Source organism: Apteryx mantelli, chromosome 5, assembly GCF_036417845.1.
Source record: "Apteryx mantelli isolate bAptMan1 chromosome 5, bAptMan1.hap1, whole genome shotgun sequence".
NCBI classification, from domain to species: domain Eukaryota; kingdom Metazoa; phylum Chordata; class Aves; order Apterygiformes; family Apterygidae; genus Apteryx; species Apteryx mantelli.
This window is the reverse complement of record NC_089982.1, coordinates 61,795,444-61,816,233: the sequence shown is the minus strand read 5'-3', so window position 1 is coordinate 61,816,233 and position 20,790 is coordinate 61,795,444. Positions and strand designations below refer to the sequence as shown.

Sequence of the window (20,790 nt, the reverse complement as noted above, 5' to 3'; positions counted from 1 at the left end):
AGAAGGAAAAAGATCAGCTCTCCCCTGTCCAAAAGGCTTCAGTGTTAGTGGGTTTCCCATAAATGAACTTCATCTCCTCTAACAAAAGTGAAATTCAGTTCAACTTTATATTCCCGCAACGTAAACGTCTGTATCTGAGCTAAAGATCTGCATGTCCTTTACCGTCAGGGTAGTACTGCGTATGACCATAGGAAATTTTTAAAAGTTAAAACTAAAGCTGCAAAGGAGAACAAAGTATAATATTGACAGTAGCACATTATTTATTCAGTGTTACTGCCTACTGGAGGCAGTAATTGTCCCAGCTAGATTACAAATCTTTCACTGCAGGTAAAAGTCAGCCACAGAGAACTTGAGTTAAATTCACCTGCCCAAGAGTAAACATCTACAGCACACGCACCTGAGGTAATTACACACACGCGCACACACACATGTATCAGGAGTGTCTGTTTTACTCTACTAAGGCATAAGTCTTCTTACGCGAAGGTAATCTTATAAAATGGGTCAGATAGAAATCTCTATAGTACAGTTTATGGGTTAAGGACAGCAGACTAAGTATTTTGGGCTGATATACAGTATGAACTTTTAGCAATAGTATTAGTTAATAATTGTAGCAGTTTCACCTGAATCCCTCCTCTGTCTTCATTGCCTGCCATACCATCCACTTCATCCATGATCAATACATGTTTCCCACTAACTGATGAGGATGTACCTGAAAATGAATATAGACAAGAAAATGAGACTGCAATAGATTATTTTATTCAAGGGAATACAATAGGGTCTTGCTCAAAGGTTTACCCAATCCTCTATAGCATAGGTAAGCCTAGACAACTTGAGATGCTGATGAACCTCTTGCTCTGCCCCTTGTGTAATCACAACAGTATGTTCACAGAATAGAGCTGATTGTACCTCATGTCCTTTTCCAAGAATTAAGTACTATGCAACAGAAGAGCAATTAGAGCAAATAGTAGTTTGTGTAGTTTCTGCTTATTAAGAATTGATTCCCTAAATAGCAGTTTAATGCTACCCTGAAGATGAAATAGAACATCTTGCTAAATTAAACCATCCCTATTAAATATGAGCCTGCTCCCTCTACAGAATGAGCAATTTCAGTTCCTAACTTTGTCATGAAATGAAGAAGCTCTGTCCCTCCTGTAACTAGACTCTTAACAGAACAAAAACCCTCCTTCAAACAATAAACGTACCAGAACAGAAGTCTCTGATGCTGGTGTTGTTAAGCGATTCAGCAACTACTTCCTTTAGACCGTTCTTACTGCGAGTATCACTGGCATTCAGCTCCACATAACTATACCCCAGTTCCTAATCCAAACACACAAACCGCACAGAAAAATGAGAATACAGATCATTAGGAGCATCAGCATACTCAGAATTAGGAACAACATTTCAAAGTTCCAGAAGAAAGCTCTTACAACACTGTTTCCAGATCTAATTGGTGGCTTTGATTCCTTTCTTCCCCTCATACTCTCTTCTCTCACACTCCAAAAATATTTGTAACCAGACATTGAACAGATATGCCCAAAAGAGAACTAAGGTTTTGCAAAAAATCAGAGGCACAGACTTAGCTGTGAGAGATAAGTGAAACTGCCATAAGGGATAGAAACAGAACTATAAGGCAGGGCTAACCAAGCTCCATGGTATTTCCATTGTATATCAAAACCTTCACATGCAGAATCATGACAAGAAACATACCATATCCCTCAGAAAGCTGAGGGAACAAAAAGCTTTTAACTAGTTAACAGCTATAAAACACATGGCTCCTCCAGCAGTGCTACCACTTCACTTTGGAATGGGTCTGTGCTGCAATTCAGTCCCTGAAGGGACTTGACGCAGGCACGCCTGCAGCAGCGGCCTCCTGACACCAGGCACATGCCAGGGCTGCAGCGGCGAGCTGCGCGCCGCTCGGGCATTGCAGTTGGGACAGCCCGGTTCCGCTGGTTACGTCTGTGGAGCACGGTGACGTGCCCTGCAGAGAGCTCAGCTCAGAAAAACAAAGTCTGTAACACATTACAATATCCTATTAGTAACTGATATTAAATATCATTAAGTTAAAATACTACATTTTAATAGTTTCTTCACTTTTCTAGTTTTGAAAGTATTTCCACAATATACAGTCCTCGGGCAATTCTGATGACCGTCAAGCTCATGACACAGTTTGAGGAACACTGTGCTCCACTAAGTTCACAAAAAATTTCTAAACTTGTGTTTAGAAATGAACACACAGCCCTGTCAACTTCTCTCACCCTGGAGTATTTGAATAGCAACAAGTTCAGGAAAGATGTGTCTTTTTTAAACACATACACACACATATGTATAAAAATCACAAGTCTGCTTGTATGGAATTTTCAAAGAGCTTGTGATAATTCTACTTCTGTTAAATTTAGTGCAAATATTCTCTGATTTGCGGAAGTAGTGTTAAACGTTCACAATTTTTGAAAACCATTACAGCAATTGGTCAACATACTCAGACAAGCTTCCTTTCAATAAACAGAAAGAAGTGCAGGCACCCACTGCTATATTCCTGCCTCAGACCTGAAATAAAGATACCTAAATATCCATATCATGTCATCTGTAACCCTGTTCTGAGTAGGTGGAACTTGACTGGGAGTGAACCCTTATACTTCAGGGGAAATCCACCTGGACACATCCAGTTACAGAATCAACACAGTAACAAATACTTGTTTGGGAATGAACATTAATATAAACTCACCTTGCAAACTAAAGAAGCTGTAGTAGTTTTACCAACTCCTGGTGGACCAGAAAGTAATGCTGCTTTAAAACTAGTACCATCATCTTTGCCTCCAAATTTATTGTTTTTTGCTATAAAAGAAGATTCCAGGATTTACCTAGGTATATATTACTAAAAAGCTATATACTTTATGCAAACCTTTAAAGATATCAAGCTTTAAAAACAGAAAAGCTCTTGTGATAGTTGTTATGGATATCAAAAATATCTGTCCACATCTTAAGTATTTGGGGAAATGCAGTTTAAACCACTTAATTTAAGATTCACCATGATTCTAAACTGAAAAGTATTAGACGTGCTATTGATGTAATAACTACAAATATTTCAGCAATTTTCTGACAACTATATCATTAAAAAAAAAGGAAAAAACATTATAGCTGCAGTTAAGCATATATACTATTTTGTCACACATACAAAGAAGGAAAAAGAAAAGAACAACACTGTCTACAGATTTACACACTATATGTGACATGGGCTGCTTGTCAGCCAGAACCAGGACCTTAACAGTTCATCTCTTCCCCAGGCATCTTGCCATCCCATATGTTCCCCATGTGCAGAGGTTAGCACTGGCCAACATTCTTTCTCATTAAGAGACATTCAGAGTGAATGTGAGGCCATTTTAATATACATTACTACTAGGCTATTTTGAATTCTTCTGGAAGAAAACAGTACATTTAAGAATACCAAGAAATTTAAAACACATATTCAGACAGGGCTTGGTGCTTTGTTTTCTGGGGGAAGGGCAGTAAATAGACAACTGTCCTCAGGCTCAACTGCCGCTAAAAATACTTAAACCTCATTCCAGATTTCTAGAGTCACTCTCCTGCCACACACACACACACACCCCCTTTATCAGCATATGGAACTGAGCAGTCTGATTGGCATGGAAGAACCTGTACCACGGACAGAAGTTAACTGTGCTGCTCACCTTGTCTGTCTTCAGAAGTATTCCTGTGCCAGTTTCGGAGCCATCGAAGCAGTTTATTGGCACAGCTTTGTTCACCCTGCTGTCCAATTATTGCCTTAAGAGATGTAGGCTTGTATTTATCTACCCATAGTAACCTCTCTGTTCCATCTTCAGTCATCTCGGAAACCAAGGTCCCCTCAGGCTTTGGGGTTTCTTTCTTCTCCACAGTTTGCTGTTTAAAGTCTGTAAGTTTTCGAACAGCAGTAGTTTCTTTCTTAACAGATTTGAAGGTACCTCCTTTATCAGGAGTAGGATTCTTTTTTTTGTTATCAGCTTCTCTTTTGAGGGGACTAAATTTTCTTCTTCCAGCTTCACTTTTCTGTGGTGTCTTTTCATGTTTTGACTCTGCTTTTTTTGCCTTGGGGTGGGAAGGGGGGGAAAAAAACATGGGAAAGAGAAAATTAAAGAGAAATTAAAAAAAAAATTACTCAGTAAATAAACATGCAGTCTGTGAACACGTGTATAGGAGGGTTTAAACGAACAAAGCTTACATATTGGGAAATAAATAGAGCATCTCAACAGTAGATCAAAAATATTCCTCTGAAAAATAAACCACTGCTAAAGAGGATGTCACCTGGCATCTGGCAGCCCAACCCACAAGAGAGAGAGGGGCAGGAAATGTTCCGCCCCTTCCACGAGCCGTCCAAGCTCCAGCAGTGCCACACGCGCGGGGCCTGATGCATTGCTAAAAGGAGCAATACAACAGTGACAACTGCCAGGCTGGAAAGCATGGGCCAGGCCCAGACGCACAACTCATGAGACAGCGTTTCCAAGCCCCAACACATAAAATATTAACACTAGGAGCACTTGGATAAGAGGAGGAGGAACAGGCAACAACCCTTTTTCCAAAAAGGAAACACTCTTCACATGCACACTTTCAAACAGAACCACAGTTGTTGTTTAAAAAAAAAAAAATTAAGCAGAAAGTGTTCAGCCCAAAACAAAAATAACTCAAAGGCAGTGAGAGTAAGGCTAGCAAGCACACCAGCTATTTACAGTACAAAAACTTAAATGGACTTACTTTTACTTAGGATAACAACTGAACATTTATACAACAATTTGTGTATAGCCACATCAGAAATGCCAGAGTCCATACTGAATGGGAAATGTGTTAGAGCTAGTAGAAGTTTTAACAAGATTTTACCAGCCACTACAGACTAGATCTAACTGTGTATAAAAATGTTTTTACCATTTTTATAGTATTTCCTGAGAAATTTACCTTGATTAGTATTAGTTCAAGTACCATATAAAGACAGTATCCATTATCTATACATATGGTTTACATATGGTAAAGTACAGTTTACATCCCAAGTTTACAGTACAATTTTATATTGGACCCATCTGAGTACCACATATATTATTTCCAGTCTGGCATATGTTTTATTTGCAGTTTAATAACTGTGAAAAGTCACAATTACTTATTTCAAAAAACAATAAGATTGTGTCAAAACTGACACTATGTAGAAAGGTACAACTACCCCCAAGTCAGATATTTAAAATAAAAAATGTGCCAGAGCAGAAAAATGAAAGGTTAGAAAGAGATCATTAGTCCAAAGTAGAAGTCTTAAAACATAAATATAAAATTTCCATTCTCAAGACTCTTAACGGAGAAGATCAAACTGATAATCATAGAATTACTATTACTGGAACAAACAACTCTGAAGCTACCGTGAACAGCTCCTTTGAATAAATATAAACAAATAAACCCACCACACGACACCATACAACCCCTAAGTTTATTTTAGGCAAACCTCTGTTTCAGCCGCCAGTTCGTATTTGGACTTTTTGCCTGGCATAGTTCGAATAAGATCAAACAGGCCATCCTCATCAATAACTTTTGTCCCTAAAGTTGATGCCTGGAGCCAAAACAAAAATTAGAAGCAAGGTCAAAGAGAATTACATAATCCATTTCAGCAAAGTCCTTTCCTGTAAGGATTGTGTTTAGGAACAAAAATAATGGCAAAAAACACAAAAAATGAAAAAACCCTACACATGCATGTTACATTGCTGCATTACAGGGCTTTGTTTTATTTTTATAATCTATATAGATTTGATTTATAACTTACACATTTAAATAACAAATGTAGTTTGAGGAGGGTAAAGAAGTGATTGTTCCTCGCTGAAAAAGATACCCCAAGCATTAAACAAGATGATGATAATATTCCAGCAAAATAGTGGTATTTCAATCACTTAGTAAATACAACACACTAGAAACTTGTTTACATACTGGAGGTGGGCTAAGGACTATATATATATATATATATATATACACACACACACACACACACACACACACATATATACACATATATATATAATCACACACACACATATATATATGCACACACATATATAAAGTGTCTAAGTTGAAATAAGATATCTAATACCATACTGCAGTGAGAGTTTAATCATTTACAGCATTAGCTGCAGGCACCGAGATTCAATTCCACCTTCACCACAACTCCAAGATGTGTTACATCTCATGGAACAGTTTGCCTCTTTAGTGCTAATGACTAGCCATAACAAATACATTTGGCATAATACTTGTGTTGAAAATACACCCCTAAGAGCCAGTCCCGAAGTTTTGGTGCGTGGCCTGCTATTCAAGCAGAATAGAGAACTTGCATTAGAAACGTTATGCCTACATTTACACATACAATGGAGCCCTGACAGCCTGTCAAGCAAAACAGGCAAAAAAGAGGAAGGCAGTGTCTACATCACACCAAACTGCTGCTAAAATTAGCAGCATAAACAAGTAGAAACAGGGTGGTTTTTTTCCCTCCGGGGGGGGGGGGGGGGGGGGAATACAAGGCAACTTTTTAACATACACTTTTTGTTTGTAGTACTGCCTCTTTTTGGAAAGGGCACTGGAAAAAAAAAAAACCCAAAGGCAAAAAAAAACCAAAAAAAACAATAAAGGTAAGATAGGAACAATTCACAATTTCACTTCTACTTAGTGCAGGCACAGCAATGCTCACCTTCTCGCATTTAGACTGGCCACAGTCTCGTCCCATAACCAGATAGTTTGTCTTCTTGCTGACATTGCCAGTTACTTTTCCTCCATAACGTTCAATCAGAGACTTGGCCTCATCTCTTTCAATAGACTCCAGAACTCCCGTAATTACAAACGTCAGGCCTTCCAAGCAGTTTTCAGCTCCCTGAGAACCACAACATTGCAGAAAATGCCATTAACTGATGCAATTCCACCAAGTACCTTTCCATTATAAACAAAAATTTGTAAACTGCTACCATGCCAAGTACTCTATGAAACATAAAATGTATCTACACTACCTAGACAGAGAATAGTTCTAGAAGACAAAAAAAATGTTAAAAAGGATAGCTACCAAAGCTTCACACATCTGTTTAACCGACAGGACATAGAGACAACAGAAGTATTACTCTAAACACCCTGTGCTTCAGCCATAGCTGTCAGTGAAATGCGTGATAGCAACCTTCAACTTTTTAAAACCAGCAACTATTTTCCATCATCACTTCATAAACCAGATACTATCACTTCTGAGCAAATTATACATTCATTAAATTTAGGCACTGCTTTGCATTACAATTTAGCTTCTTCCAATATGTATTTCCTATCTGGAAAAAACAAGTTTTAAAATATTTATTTTAGTTGATGCTTGTCAGATCACTTATAACTGGAAGTCCATGATACACAACACACGAATTCTGCTGTAGCCAAACTTACTCGAGGTATCTCCTTTGAGCCCAGAGCTTTCGGACCCTCACGATTTAGGAAGCTTCGGTAGGCCTGATAATTTATTCGCTTCTTTTCAGAGTCCTCAGGACTTACAGACTTTGGCAGAAATAAAATAGAGATATAAACAATGAAACACTCAAACACAAGCACAGTTTCCAAGTCATTTTTATGCACTAAAAAAGAAGGAAGTTCAAACGTTTGTTTTGATTTACTAAACCGCAAAAAAAAAAGCTTTGATAAAGACTTCCAAAAAAATCTGAAATTTTAAAAAATATGTACCCAAGTTTATTCTTGATTTTATGTAGATCCATTTGTGCTCCACATGTACATGTTCATTCAATTCAGAAATCCTTGCTTTAAATTTATATCCTATTTTATTCCAGAATAACAATCAGGTGTAGACAAAACCTACATTCACATACAAACTACTTCATTTCTACTTTTTGGAGATTTTTAAGCTCGTTAGGAAAAAAAAAAGTCACAAAAACAGAAGTCACAGATTCCCCCTTTCCAAATGCAACTGTTGTCTGTACCAAAAAGATCTTCCGTTTGTGAAATACACCAGACATGGTAAGCAATGCCTGATGTTTGACCATCAGGACTATCCAGGTATGCAGGTTTTATCAGCACTCCCAATCACATTTTGAATTACTCAACTTTAAGTATCAAAAAATTGGATTATTTTTAATCCTAAAAATACAAAGAACATTTTGAAGCTTTCACTAAACTGCTAAAGTGCATTCAGTAACTACAGCTACAGATCCAGACAATTATACAAAAAAAAAAAAAAAACACACACCACACACTCTAGATCATATTCCTTTTTGATTTCTTAAAAACCACCCAAAAGATTCAAACTACCAATTTACAGTAGTGACACACACACACAAAAAAAAAATAATAATAATAAAAACTCTTTTCCTGCAAACAGTCAAATCAATTAAATTCTTTTGATAGCACCTACCTCAGGCTTTTTGGGAGAAATTTTCTGCTTCTTTGGTGTTCTCTTCTCTTCTTTCCCTGAAGCATTTTTTTCTTTCGATAACACACTTCGAGCACCTCTTTCCTTCTCAGTGCTCTCTTCTTTTTGTTTCAGAGCCACAAGTTTAGAGCTAGGTTTCAAAGGCAAGGTCTTATCTATCAACTCTCTTGCTATTTTACCATCAGATGATTGGAAGGGCAAATGAGATCCTTTCGAGTTTTCAGATGTAGTTTGCTCCTTTACAGTATAATTCTTCGCTTGATCTGTTGAGTTGGTTGCTTTCACTAAGAAAGGGGGAAAGGGGGAAATACATATATAAAAATATATCATAATATTATAGACTGGTGAAATATTTTCTATATTCCGTGTTCTACCTTTTTGCGATCGTTTATATCTTTCTGTCACGTTAGGACTGCTCTCGGTGCTCAAAACTGTTTGCTCTTCTTCTGAATCTTTCCGAGCCTAAATCAACAAATAATGCCAAAGTAAGAGATGTGTGTGCTGCCCTATGACTAAATCAAGACCCCTGAGTTTTCTCACTGTTTAAGCGCATCAGACTGGATGATACATTTAAGAAGTTGATCCCTACTACAGGCCAAAATATAACCTCTATCAAAGGCTGGCAGGCAGATGAGCAAGTTCTACTCTCAGCCATAAATGCAATTGCTCCTTAAGTCAAAGGAGAGACAAACTTCTAAGTTACAGTAAATTTTGATCCTAATCAGTTCACCAAATAGTCTAGAAGTACTAATATTTGCTAATTCAAAGTAGCAATCCTAAATTTTGAGAGCCCTGATGTATAACACAGCAAATATTTTACTGTGTCTGGAGTAATCCTGTGCCTTATACCACAAGCTGAGAGAAGTGGGAGAGCACATCCCAACCCCGGCGCGGGGCTCAGAACTCGTGAGACCCCTGCTTGCCCCATCTCTCAAGGTGAGGGCAATATTCTCCTCCTTCCTTTTCCTCCCCTTCACTTTTCACTTGTGCTGTCCCACTGACTCATTTTGCTGGATCTGGTTCTCTTGAAACAAAGACTATCTATAGCTGATCTAAAGCATGCATCTTAAAGCAACTCACTCCACTTCAGGTGCTAAAGAGACAGGTAGTCCCACTAATCTGAGATGAATTAAAAGCTTACACATGGCAAGAAATTGGCAAAATAAAGACTCTTGGTCAATTGTATCTCTTATGCACCCATTTTTAAGCTGACAGACAGCTACATTTTTTAGCAAAGACAAAACTAACATTCCAATTTGCTTTGATACTTTTTTTATGAAACACCCTTAAGCTTTCTTTATTTGTATTTCAGAGGCTACAGTACACTACCCTGTGGGAGGCTTAACATGGATACCTATAATACAGTGCATTCCAGAAGCTGTTATGTAGAGCTCTCATGAAATAACTTACTATGCAAAAAATTAACCTATGGGATGTGCTCCCTTCTGCCACAGCTATGCCACTTCCAATGCCCAAGTTCTTTGATGCTCTATAGTGCATACATTTCTTTAGATTTGAAACTGGTTCTACACCACATCTCAGCATGTCACAGATGCTAGCTTGGACGGTTCAAGGGGACAATCTCATAGAAAAGAAACCCACTGAGGTTTTCTAAATACATAAGTCACATCTGTAACAAGACATTAAATTGTAAGAGGTTGGAGGATGGGAAAGTTCTAAGGAGATCGCCCCATTCTTATACTCCTTCAGCTATATGCTTTTATCTGCTGTCAGAAACTAAACACTGGACAGGACAGACCTTCAGTCTGATTCAGCAATGTGATTATGAGGATTTGAATGCCATACCACAAAAGCTACTTTCTTTAAAAACTAGGATCCGGGGTCTTGTAAACTTTGAAAGTCTTTTCATGAATGATTTTAACTAAATTATTTGCATTCAAGTACATATTTGATAAGATGATGAGCAATTGAAACAGATTTCAACAGTTAAGACAGCAGTTAAGGCAATATCGAACAGTCTATCCTCCTTCTGCAGTAATGCAACACTGAAGTCCTCTTTTGCCAGACAATGTAAAGATTATATGATCTGTTCATTTTAAGATTAAAATTATGGACAAATACAGTTATCATAACAAAGATAAATTCCTCTAGTGGAGGGAATAATAAAGAGGAGATGAAACGGCTTTGATATACCCACTAATAATTAGGTTAAGTTAACCAGAATTAGAACTTAGAATTAAGTTTCAAGGGAAATAGCACAAAGATACAAAATGTCAGCTGAGTGATTTACTAAGTGAGGAAAACCCGGGGAGAATGTATGAGCATGTTCTTTTCATACAAACACCTCCTTGCTGTTCTTAAGGGCATTTGTGCCTGGAAGTCTCAAAACAAAGTTTAGGTGCCTAAACTAGAACAATCCTACCAATCTAATTTCTAAAACTAAAGTTTAAAAAGAATTCAACCTTTTTCTTCTGTGGAGTTTCATCCAACATAGCCAAAGTTCTAGCAAATTCTTCATCTTCATGCAGCTGTCTCTCCAGCTGTGAAAAGAAAAGCATGACTTTTAGGCTCAAGTCTGACAAGTTTTAATTCTACTATAATTTTTTAAACCCTATTTGCTGTTCAAGACCAAAAGCTCATCTAAAATAAGAGAACACTTATTTAAAAAAAATAAAAAAATAAAATTATCCTACAAGAAGCAAACAGTCAATTTCTCAGGATGGCACAGAATGACGTTTTTCCTCCCAAAAAGAGAGAGAGAACTCTAATGAGAAAGTAGAGTTTGGGTTTGTTGCACTAGAAATTTTAATAAGCCTATATAATTTGTTTTCAAAGAGGTTTTCTATTCCTTTGGATTTTTATTATTATTGTGGTGCATCCCTTTCATGTATTAAATCAAAACCTGCAGGAAAGACAGGGTCTCAACTTGCCATTGAGATGCAACCTGATGGCTTTAGAAATCTTTGAAGAGTGGTTCCAAAAGAAAAGTAGAAACAAAGCCTGTTAAAGTATTATGACGTCTCAACAAAGAATGCATTACCGTCTATTCACTACTAACAATGTATCACATGAGGGGAGAAGGGAAAAAAAAAAAACGAAAAAAGGAAATAGTAGTAATTTGGGAGAATTTAACTACTGGTTGTGGCCTGGCTCTTGTCGTCAGGAGTTTCATTTACTTTATGGAATCAAATTAAATCTGTTTTAACTTTTTATAATATTGCTGCTTATACAACTGATTTTCTTTGACAGAAAAAACAGTAAGAACAAACACTGCACATGGAATCTGAGAAAGTTGTGTATTATATTGTATGAAATAAAACAAAGCCAGGTTTGATTTCATTTTTATTCTACCTAACAAAATAAATGTAACATATACAATGACGACTGACTGTCAGGTTACCTTTTCTCCAGTATGGCCACTTGGGGAAAACCTTCTCTTTTCCTGACAACAATGTATATTGTTGTCAATAAATAATGCCCATCATACAAAAAAAGAAAAAAAAACAAAAAAACAAAAAAACAAACAAACAGAAAACACACAAATCCTTTCACAACTGCCCTAAAGTCCAACATACCTAGTTAAATGATTCAAAGAGATGACTTCATAAAACCAATATGCCACAGGCACTATTTCTTCCCCGTAATGCACCCATAACGATGAAAGGCATCTAACTTTCCTGTTTACACTGAGAGAGGTGAGGGGGAGTGACTACCAGATGCAGACCAGATTGAGGCAGAGAGATACTTGAAATAAAGGACATTCCTTTGATGATACATGAGGCAATGAACACTTTACAGGTGAGTTTGATTTGATTCACAGATGACATCTGGTTTTTCCAGTCAAGTTATTTAACTTTCTAGTAGATTAAAACTTGATGCATCACACCTCTGGGAAGGCCAGGGATAACACCAAGTTCTAAATGTAAAATACGCTTATTTCAAAAGATGCTCCTATATTACCAGGATAAGAGAAATGAACTAATCTCCCCAGAAGTAAATCAGAGCTACGATAATCATCATAAAATAAGTAAATCAATATGTATACGTTTTCCTCTTGTTAGCATTGATTCAAACCAAAAAGTCTATGATACACAATAAAATGAAGATGGACTTCGCATTTTTCATGACTATAAGCAAACTAAGATGACAACAGGTGAAGCAGCCATGGATGACAATGGTTTTTGGTTTCTCTTTCCAGGGCAAGGAGAAGAAAAGCTTGAGGAAGCAGAAAGTTAGAATTCTGCATGAGAAGCAGGATCACTGTAGACTCATCAGCCCAATAGGTAGAGAGCAAGTCTGGATAGATGGAAAACAGATTAGATTAGATATGGTTATATTTATGTAACTGAAATAATGGCCATAAAAATAACTGTGTGACTATGTTTGCACGTACGTGCAAGAATTGATGTATACAGATGAACTGTTACACCTATTTACAGCATACGTGGAAAGTCCATCTGCATTTCTTAAGGAAGAACAATGGCAGATTAATGAAACTGCTCCTGGCACAGAACGATGCATTTATACAACTTTTACCTCTGAATCTTCATCAAGCTGCAGTTGCCTGGCAATGGCCTCATCATCCAGCGTGCAGTCTCTGCTTTGTGAGGGCTATATGTAAAAATCAACAGTTCAATTTCTCAATATTGTATAAGTTATAATAATTTAATTTGTAAAGATTCATCTTGCATTCTTATTAGATAGGACTGGCAATGGACATGCAGCATTTTATTACTAGCTTTCTAACCTCAACACAGCCCCAGTTAATAGTAGTTAAGAGATGATACTATTTAAAACAAAACAGTGTTTAAATTCAAATAACTCATTTTTTCAAGCAATGCTGGACATCTCTGAAGTCATCACACCAGGCAATCTTGAGGAGAAACCAACAATTACACACTGAGATTCTGAATTTCTCCATATTTTCTTTGGGGCTTTGGCACTCAATAAATATATATGCCATAAAGTTTTGGAAAACATCCATGCAGATCCACAGTAAGTTATCCCACCATTCACTAATCTCAGAAAACTTCTTAAAACTTTTTAAGGAAAGTCATTTGGGAAGAAGAGAATACTACTTCCAACTTTGTGCTGATCTTTTCAAACAGGAAAGTTCTACTCTACAATTGTACTTGAGAAACTGATATGCCTGTACATGCCATCAAAATTGAACTTATACATCAGTAATTATTAAAAAGTAACATCAAGTAGTTAAGTACCTTCTTACAGTCATTAAACTGGCTATTTTGTTCTGCTAGCAAACTAAACAAACATCATCAATACTCACTTCTTTCCTTTTACTTGCTACCAGTTTCTTTTCTGATCGCTGGACGCTACTTGTCCCAAAGTAATCAAGTGCCGAGGTGGGGGTCAGTTTCACTGGAGATAAAGGTTTACTTTTAGCTCGTAGTTTTACATCTTCCTTTTTCACTGCAGTTGTTCCCGGGCAACTGATTGCTGATGTCCCATTCTCCTTAGGTTTCAGAGAAATTCTCTTATTGACAAAGTCATCATCTTCATCTAAACATGGAGAGTACTTTATTACTTCTGGTACAAGGAACTCAAGTAAGTTACTCTAAGGTAACTGGAAAGAGAACCATCTTGGGCCGATTCCCCTAACTCACACCCTAACAAATATTACAGATATTTAAGAGCTATTTGGAAAAAGGCAGACTTGCATGACACACTATTTAGCATCTTCAATAATACAGCTCAAGTTTGACTAAATTGAGTGCTGAAATAAAATGAGACAAAAATTTCAGTTACTTGTACTCGTACGTTACCTTTCATTTAGAAAAAACTGCAAAGAATACATACCCTTCTTACATAAAGCAGAACAACAGAAATTCTAGGTCACTGAAACGTGAATCCTTAACTAACACAAAATCAAGCTGAATAGCCCAACTGTTCACACAGAAAAAAATGCAGCACAGTGAAATACAAAGCCACATTTTATTATTTTCTAGCATTCGTTAATTGAGCAACTAATATATGCTTCCTAGAGTTATATACTCTAAGAATCTCTCAATATTGCAATGTTAAGTGAAAAAGATTAGAAGTTTGCATTTACTAAAAACCTACATGGTAGCTTCTTGAACAAGATTACAAATAACTATAAGTGTTCCTGTCCTGTAGAGTAGTGCTCATACCTTATGAATGGTTTAACTCCACTTTTACCTTGTTCCTTTTAAATTCTACAAGCCATTCTCTAGCCTCTACATTTATACAATCTCCTTCCAGTACAGTCAGAACTATTTCTGACAAAGAAACATAGCTATTGCACAGAACACAGAAACCAGAGGCAAGAGTTCAACACACAAAATAGATCTTTTTCAATTAAAAAAAAAAAAAAAAAAAAAAGGGAAAGAAGGAAAAAAGAAAAAACCCACAAGGGAAAAAATGTGGTATACACAGCATCAGTAAGGATTTGCCCACAGACCAATGAACACAAGTCAAACAAAAATTCAATCCTTCCTTTCAGGACTCTTCAACAGTAGTCACGACACTGTTTTCAAAGCAATGACACATGGAAAGAAGGTTTGATAGTCATTTGTTCTTTTTGAACCCAAGCTTTTCACCCAGTCAATCAACAAAAATAGATTACCAGGGACTTCAAAAAATTGTGCGTCAGGTTGTGAAGTTTTACTGAGAGTTATAGAAATGAAACCCCACCAGTGGAACACAAAAAGCTACAGGTATCATTGCCAAGTGTTTAGATTAATGGGAGAGTCCAGAAGACAAGCCATTATTGGACAAACTTTTGATTAGTGATAAAAGCACTTCCTTTGCATTCTGAGAAGATTTCACAAAGCATGAAAGGCATACAAAGCAACCAGCAAGAAAAGCCCCCAAATGAACAGAAGATAAAAAAGAACAAAGTACAGACTTGACAGGAACAGAACTGACAGAGATGTGGTCTCATTTGCATGCCTCTAACTGAAGTCCGGTTTTACTCTTCTCAAAAACAGAGAAGTTTCAACCACTCCCCTCAACATATCATAAACAGGGAATTTTCTAAACATCTGTTTTACAATTACACTGAAATTCACTGTACTATTACAAACAAATGCTCATTTTCAAGCCACCTCTAATTTGTTCATACAAGAATTTCTGCATTCTTGTTCACTTCCCTAAGTTTAGATTATCTTACATGTCTGTTAGATCTGTAGTTTTTGATCTACACTAGACAGAGATTTATTTTTTTGTTTCATCTTTTCTCAACGGATGGTAGTAGCAACAGCATTTTAAGGCAATAGTAGAACCTTCTGGCTGATGAAGTAGCATATAACAAATACAAAGGAGGATCCTGACTATTCCTGTGTGAGAAGGTTCAGAGGAAAAGAAAAGTAAAACCACATATATCCGTAATGGAGGAAACTGGTTCAGCAGTTAACTCAAGAAAGCCCAAAGATAAAAATTTATCTACTGGAAAATGGCATTTTAGCCAATTCAGTTGACAAAGCAATATATGAAAGAGAAAATTCAAGCCCAGGTCCCCTCACCTGACAGCAGAGAGTCTTACCAAGAAGATAAAAGCTTTATTATTCTCAACACAATAATGTATTTGCCTGAGGCAGCAGTAAATCTCTTACTGCCATTTAGCTCAATTTAACTATTACATATCTGTGAGATTTGGACACTGGATGCTTTAGGCTCCCAATTTACAATAGTTTGAGGTCTGAATACGAGACTGCTTATCTACAAGCTTTGTTTCAAAAATATTTTTGCTTCTTGTAATTTTTCAGTTTAACAAGAAAATGCATTTGTGGGAGTAAAACATACCTATTACTAAAATCAACAGTTAATGCAGATATAATTACATTAATTTGTCTTGGAAAGAAAAGGTACAGAACCTGCCCTCCCCCTTAATCTAAGACTGCTACCATGCTATAAAAGAATCTTTACTCTTCACTGTTATCATCAGAAGATCTGCACGCAATATTGATTTCTTCCTCACTCACTCACAACCATTTAAATAATTAAAAAAAAAAAAAACACACACAGGATATTGCTTCCTCCCGAGTAGAGAGATGTAGAGTAAATATAATTAGATTTTAATTAAAAAGGATGTGGATTTGAGTCAGTTATGATGCAAGTACTAAGTATTACTGATAATTAGAGCTTTGCTTTAATCCTATCCTTCCTAGAAACAGCAGGATTGGAAACAGTTACTGAATGCAAGCTGTGGCTTGTGGGAAAAGACTTCCAGCACTTATGAGCAGTCATCTATACATGTAAATATGGAATGAAAAGACAGGATGAGAACATGAAACTGGTCATTCAGAAACAAGAAAACTGATTCTATTAAGTAAATGATTTCAAAATTTTCAAAAGATGCTTTAGCAGACAGATGCTCAGGACAGTTTCATCTCAGGTTTGTGAAATTCACAAACACATCAGCAATTTGCCTGATCTCCAAATCTCCTGATCTCCTAATCTCCCCTTACTTCAAGTACATATTTAAAAGTTCTTTAAGTAAAAGATTAATATTTCTTCCTCAGAACAAAACTGCTTGGGCTTGCTTATTGCCACAGGAGTGAACAAGTGAGCAAAGGTGGTCCATCAGTTGTACACTTTCCATTTCTTTATACAAATGAAGATGATTAGAGCTCTTAATATCTTCAAAGTTATGATGCCCACTACTGCTGGTGGACGTTTCTCAACCTATGACCTGTAGATCACCTTTGGCCTATGAAACAAGGAGAGAGAGGTTCCCACTCATACAAGCAAACCAACTAATTGTGGGAAAATAAAAGCAAAAAATCAGGTATTAGCTTATCAAAAAAAAAAAAAAAAAAATCGACTGCAGGTTAATTCTGCAGTTTTTACAGCCTGTGTATTATATAGCAATTGCCAGGTGAAAGATTGAGATAATCTTACATAGGGGGTGGGGATAGAGACCTCAAAAAGGTAACAATAAAATTGATTCCCAGTTCTTAACTAGATGACTTTTACTCTGAGAAAATGTATATATAGCAGAATGACGCCATTCTGAGAATACTGTTCCCCATTTATGTTCATGTATTTTGTGTACTACATAATGAACAAACACCCAGAACATATAAATTTGCTTTTTCAGAATTAGGTCTGTGAAGACTTAGGAAGACAAGTCACATTTCAAGAGCATGTGTTATAGTCTAGTTTTCTGGAAATGCAGCAGAAGTGACAAGGAGAGATAATCATGTGATTAATGCAGCAGACAAGCATGACAGCCACAAGATCTCTTTTAATTACAAATGCTACACATGAAGCAGGGCCCCAGTATGCCAGGCAAAATGCAAGAACAGACTTCCCTAGCAACAAACAACAACTGTTAAATCCTGGTTCTTTTGAAGAACTATTCTATGACACAAAATGAAAGCCAGGTGTGCTTTTGTGTGCTATTCTGGCAGCAGCACAACTAGGTTAATAAACAAATGTCTGCAGCCCACCTGTAACTTTGTTATTGCTCTTCCTCCTTCTTTTCCCCTCCTTTTCTCAACAGGTTTTCACCTGCCAATTGCAGAACAACATGAGCGGTTGTTCCCTAACCCTGTCCAATTAAAGTTATCTAGGTTATTTTAAGCATTTGTTTAAATTCAAATCATTTAAAGGACTCACATTCAGGAGCGACTTCATCAAATCTAAAGAGGCAGCAGCCTATTGCAGGGAGGGATAACAGTGACAAGAACATAGGAGAGCACATCAGATGGCCTTTAGGACAACATCTTTTATTCATCTTCATTTAATTTGCTATACTGTCAAATTCCTCATCAGTGTAACATGCAATTCCCTAGTTGTTGTTCTGTTTAGAATGCAAAAATATCTTAAAGTAGACAAAATCTCTTACTATGATGTTTTAAAACTATCTGACCCCAAATACAGGCAGGACACCTACAGGTTACAAATAACTAGTAATTATTATGGCAAAGGTATGCTAAATTACTAAATGTTTGCAGACAACTATACAAGGACTTCTAAATGGAGCTAAAAGACTACATCCTATCCAAAAGTCATTAAACCTACTTTACTATAAAATGAGCATATTCTGGACATGGTTTTAATGGCACCACATCTGTACACGTACTTAAGACAGTTGCTGTTCCAAAGAACTTGCAACCTAAAGCAATGGGCGCTACTGTCCAAACTGAAGTTTAGGGTGGAGAAAATGGTGTTTGTATGAAGAGGAGTTATTATATCATGCTACGATTATTTTAAATATGTATTGGCCAATACTTAATACAGTCATGACAGAACTGCTAGGGCTATAAATTTTGTATTCACCTCGTGCTTAAAATAAGTCTTTAAAAGGAACCATAAGGGAATCAACATTCTTCAAAATTCATCAGCCTTAACTCTTTGAAGAGAAGAATTATTCAGATGCTACATGTGACCAGAGAATGCAACTTTTCCACTCATCCTCCTCATTTAAAAAAAACAATAGTTGCAAACTAAGTTTCAAAAACTGATCTTTACAGTCATTTAGATTTTCCATGTCATTTCTCAACAAGCTAATTGATTTTAAATGTACCACAAACATGCACTTTAAACCACAATTGTCTACTGAACAAAGCAGAAAACTGTAGGCCCATTCTAAAAGATGCTACAAATTCTAAATGGATTTTGCTTTGTTTGGTCTATTTTTAACAAAACACCTTAAAAATAGCTTTCTGTACTGAAAAAACAAATAGGAACTTTAATGCCCAAGAAACTAATTCCAGAAAAATTTTATTAGCATTCAGCACAGTAATAAAATCATCACTGCAAAAGGAAGGCTAAATATGTGCGCACTACAAAGGAACAAAAAAAGAAAAAACAACAAAAATCCAGTATCAAATTCCTGTATCAGAATATCCAAAGAATACAATATTTTCAACAAGCGCTATGCTTCATTGGGCTCCCCACACCCCTCCCACCAGGTTAAGAATTACAGTCACAGAAAGTTCATAGAGGAAAGTTTTTGCTAGCAATCGCTCCAATTCTATAATTCAAATGTAGTATACTGAATGGTTAAATCAAGTTTATGGTATTTCTGAGCAAAGGTCATTTGTGCAAGTATTGAAAAAAAATAAAGGGAGAGGCTCTAGAGTAAACAAAAATGTGAACTAGAAGAACTCTTAACAATTTCATTTTTATCTTCTGAAAGCATTTTATATAATTATATACAAAAATTTACCATCCCTTTTTACATGTTTCACGAAAATAATTTAAAACATGCAAGAAGCCTGTAATATTCTCCTACATCTTAAATTTCTAACTATTTTTAAAAATATAATTCAAGTTATAACATTATGGGTGGACCACATAATTAATGCAAGCTCTATACTGCAATTGTCATAAGCAGGAGAGAAAAAAAAGCTACTCGTAGATAAGTTAAGGTCTGCAACAGCTGTATGTGAATTAGTGAATAAAGAAAAGCGCGTTGCTTATTCCCGCCCCCGTCAAATGGCACAGGGACTTTGTAAACACAAATAACCTGCAAGTCAGTGATTTTTTTTATATATATAAAATTTTACTTCAAACACTAATAAGTAAATACTACCTGCATTACTATTTTAGGTGCTAGCTAAGAAGCGTGCTGTTCAGTGTAGCGCACAGAGCATAGACCTAAGATCTGTTTGCACTTACAGGACCAAAACTTTTAAAACTTAAGGGGTTTGGGGGTTTTTTTGTTTGTTTGTTTTTAAATCTATCTAAACATCAGCTGGGTTCACAAACCCAATGGTTTGTGCTGCAAACCAAAGGCTCTACTTGGGAGATGAAAAGGAAAATAGATATTAAATGGCCGAAAAATACTGTTCCCTATACCATGATTTCCATAGCCTATTCTAGATGCACCACTCCTGAGATCTCAGTTTCCACCTCTCTGTACTACCAACAAGGTCACGATCACTGACATTATGCTCAGCTGTGCACATAATTATTCAACAGTTTTAGTGTTCAACATATCTTGTGTGTTCCAGTTTCCTTTTCTAAAAGGGTGTAAGAATAAGTTTGGCTTTAAAATACTGAAAACAACATACAGAATCAATAGCTTTCACAACAAAAAAACAAAAAACCCAAAAAACAAAAAAACCTGTCTTTTAAAGAAGAGTAAGCATTACATGTACATGAAAGTTATTTTTCCATAAAGTGTCCTTAAAAATAAATTGATAATTAAAACAAGCATTTTGTAATCTAAACACACCAAATGAATATCACAATACTGAAGCTTGCCATCTGTCTGGCTAGAACTTTTTTTTAAACTACTCCAAAAAGTAATAAAAATGACTATGTTAAAATACATCATAACTTAACAGTGGTTCCTTATAAAAATAAATGCAATAACACAGTGCCAATTATTAAAAACTCTTGGATTCATTAGAGTTTTCCTATTTAATCTCTGTAACAATATTTCTCTAGGATTTTATTTTATATCCTGCCAA

The 20,790-nt window shown here is 36.3% G+C and overlaps 1 protein-coding gene across 7 annotated transcripts in view; it reads right to left on the bottom strand.

The window, feature by feature from the left end:
- Window positions 1-20,790, bottom strand: part of RFC1 (replication factor C subunit 1) — a 41,732-nt gene that overhangs the window by 6,128 nt on the left and 14,814 nt on the right. For 5 of the 7 annotated variants that reach the window (XM_067298125.1, XM_067298129.1, XM_067298126.1 and 2 more), the window contains 12 exons: window positions 13,674-13,906; window positions 12,923-12,997; window positions 10,849-10,926; window positions 8,800-8,887; window positions 8,408-8,709; window positions 7,432-7,539; window positions 6,707-6,886; window positions 5,480-5,584; window positions 3,690-4,086; window positions 2,726-2,835; window positions 1,203-1,317; window positions 621-709 (listed from right to left, as the gene is read on the bottom strand). In XM_067298125.1, coding sequence (XP_067154226.1) covers window positions 621-709; window positions 1,203-1,317; window positions 2,726-2,835; window positions 3,690-4,086; window positions 5,480-5,584; window positions 6,707-6,886; window positions 7,432-7,539; window positions 8,408-8,709; window positions 8,800-8,887; window positions 10,849-10,926; window positions 12,923-12,997; window positions 13,674-13,906 — 1,880 coding nt within the window. Of the gene's footprint in view, window positions 1-620; window positions 710-1,202; window positions 1,318-2,725; window positions 2,836-3,689; window positions 4,087-5,479; window positions 5,585-6,706; window positions 6,887-7,431; window positions 7,540-8,407; window positions 8,710-8,799; window positions 8,888-10,848; window positions 10,927-11,786; window positions 12,631-12,922; window positions 12,998-13,673; window positions 13,907-20,790 lie in introns of those variants that run through there. The other 2 variants (XM_067298130.1, XM_067298131.1) reach the window with 2 other exon arrangements.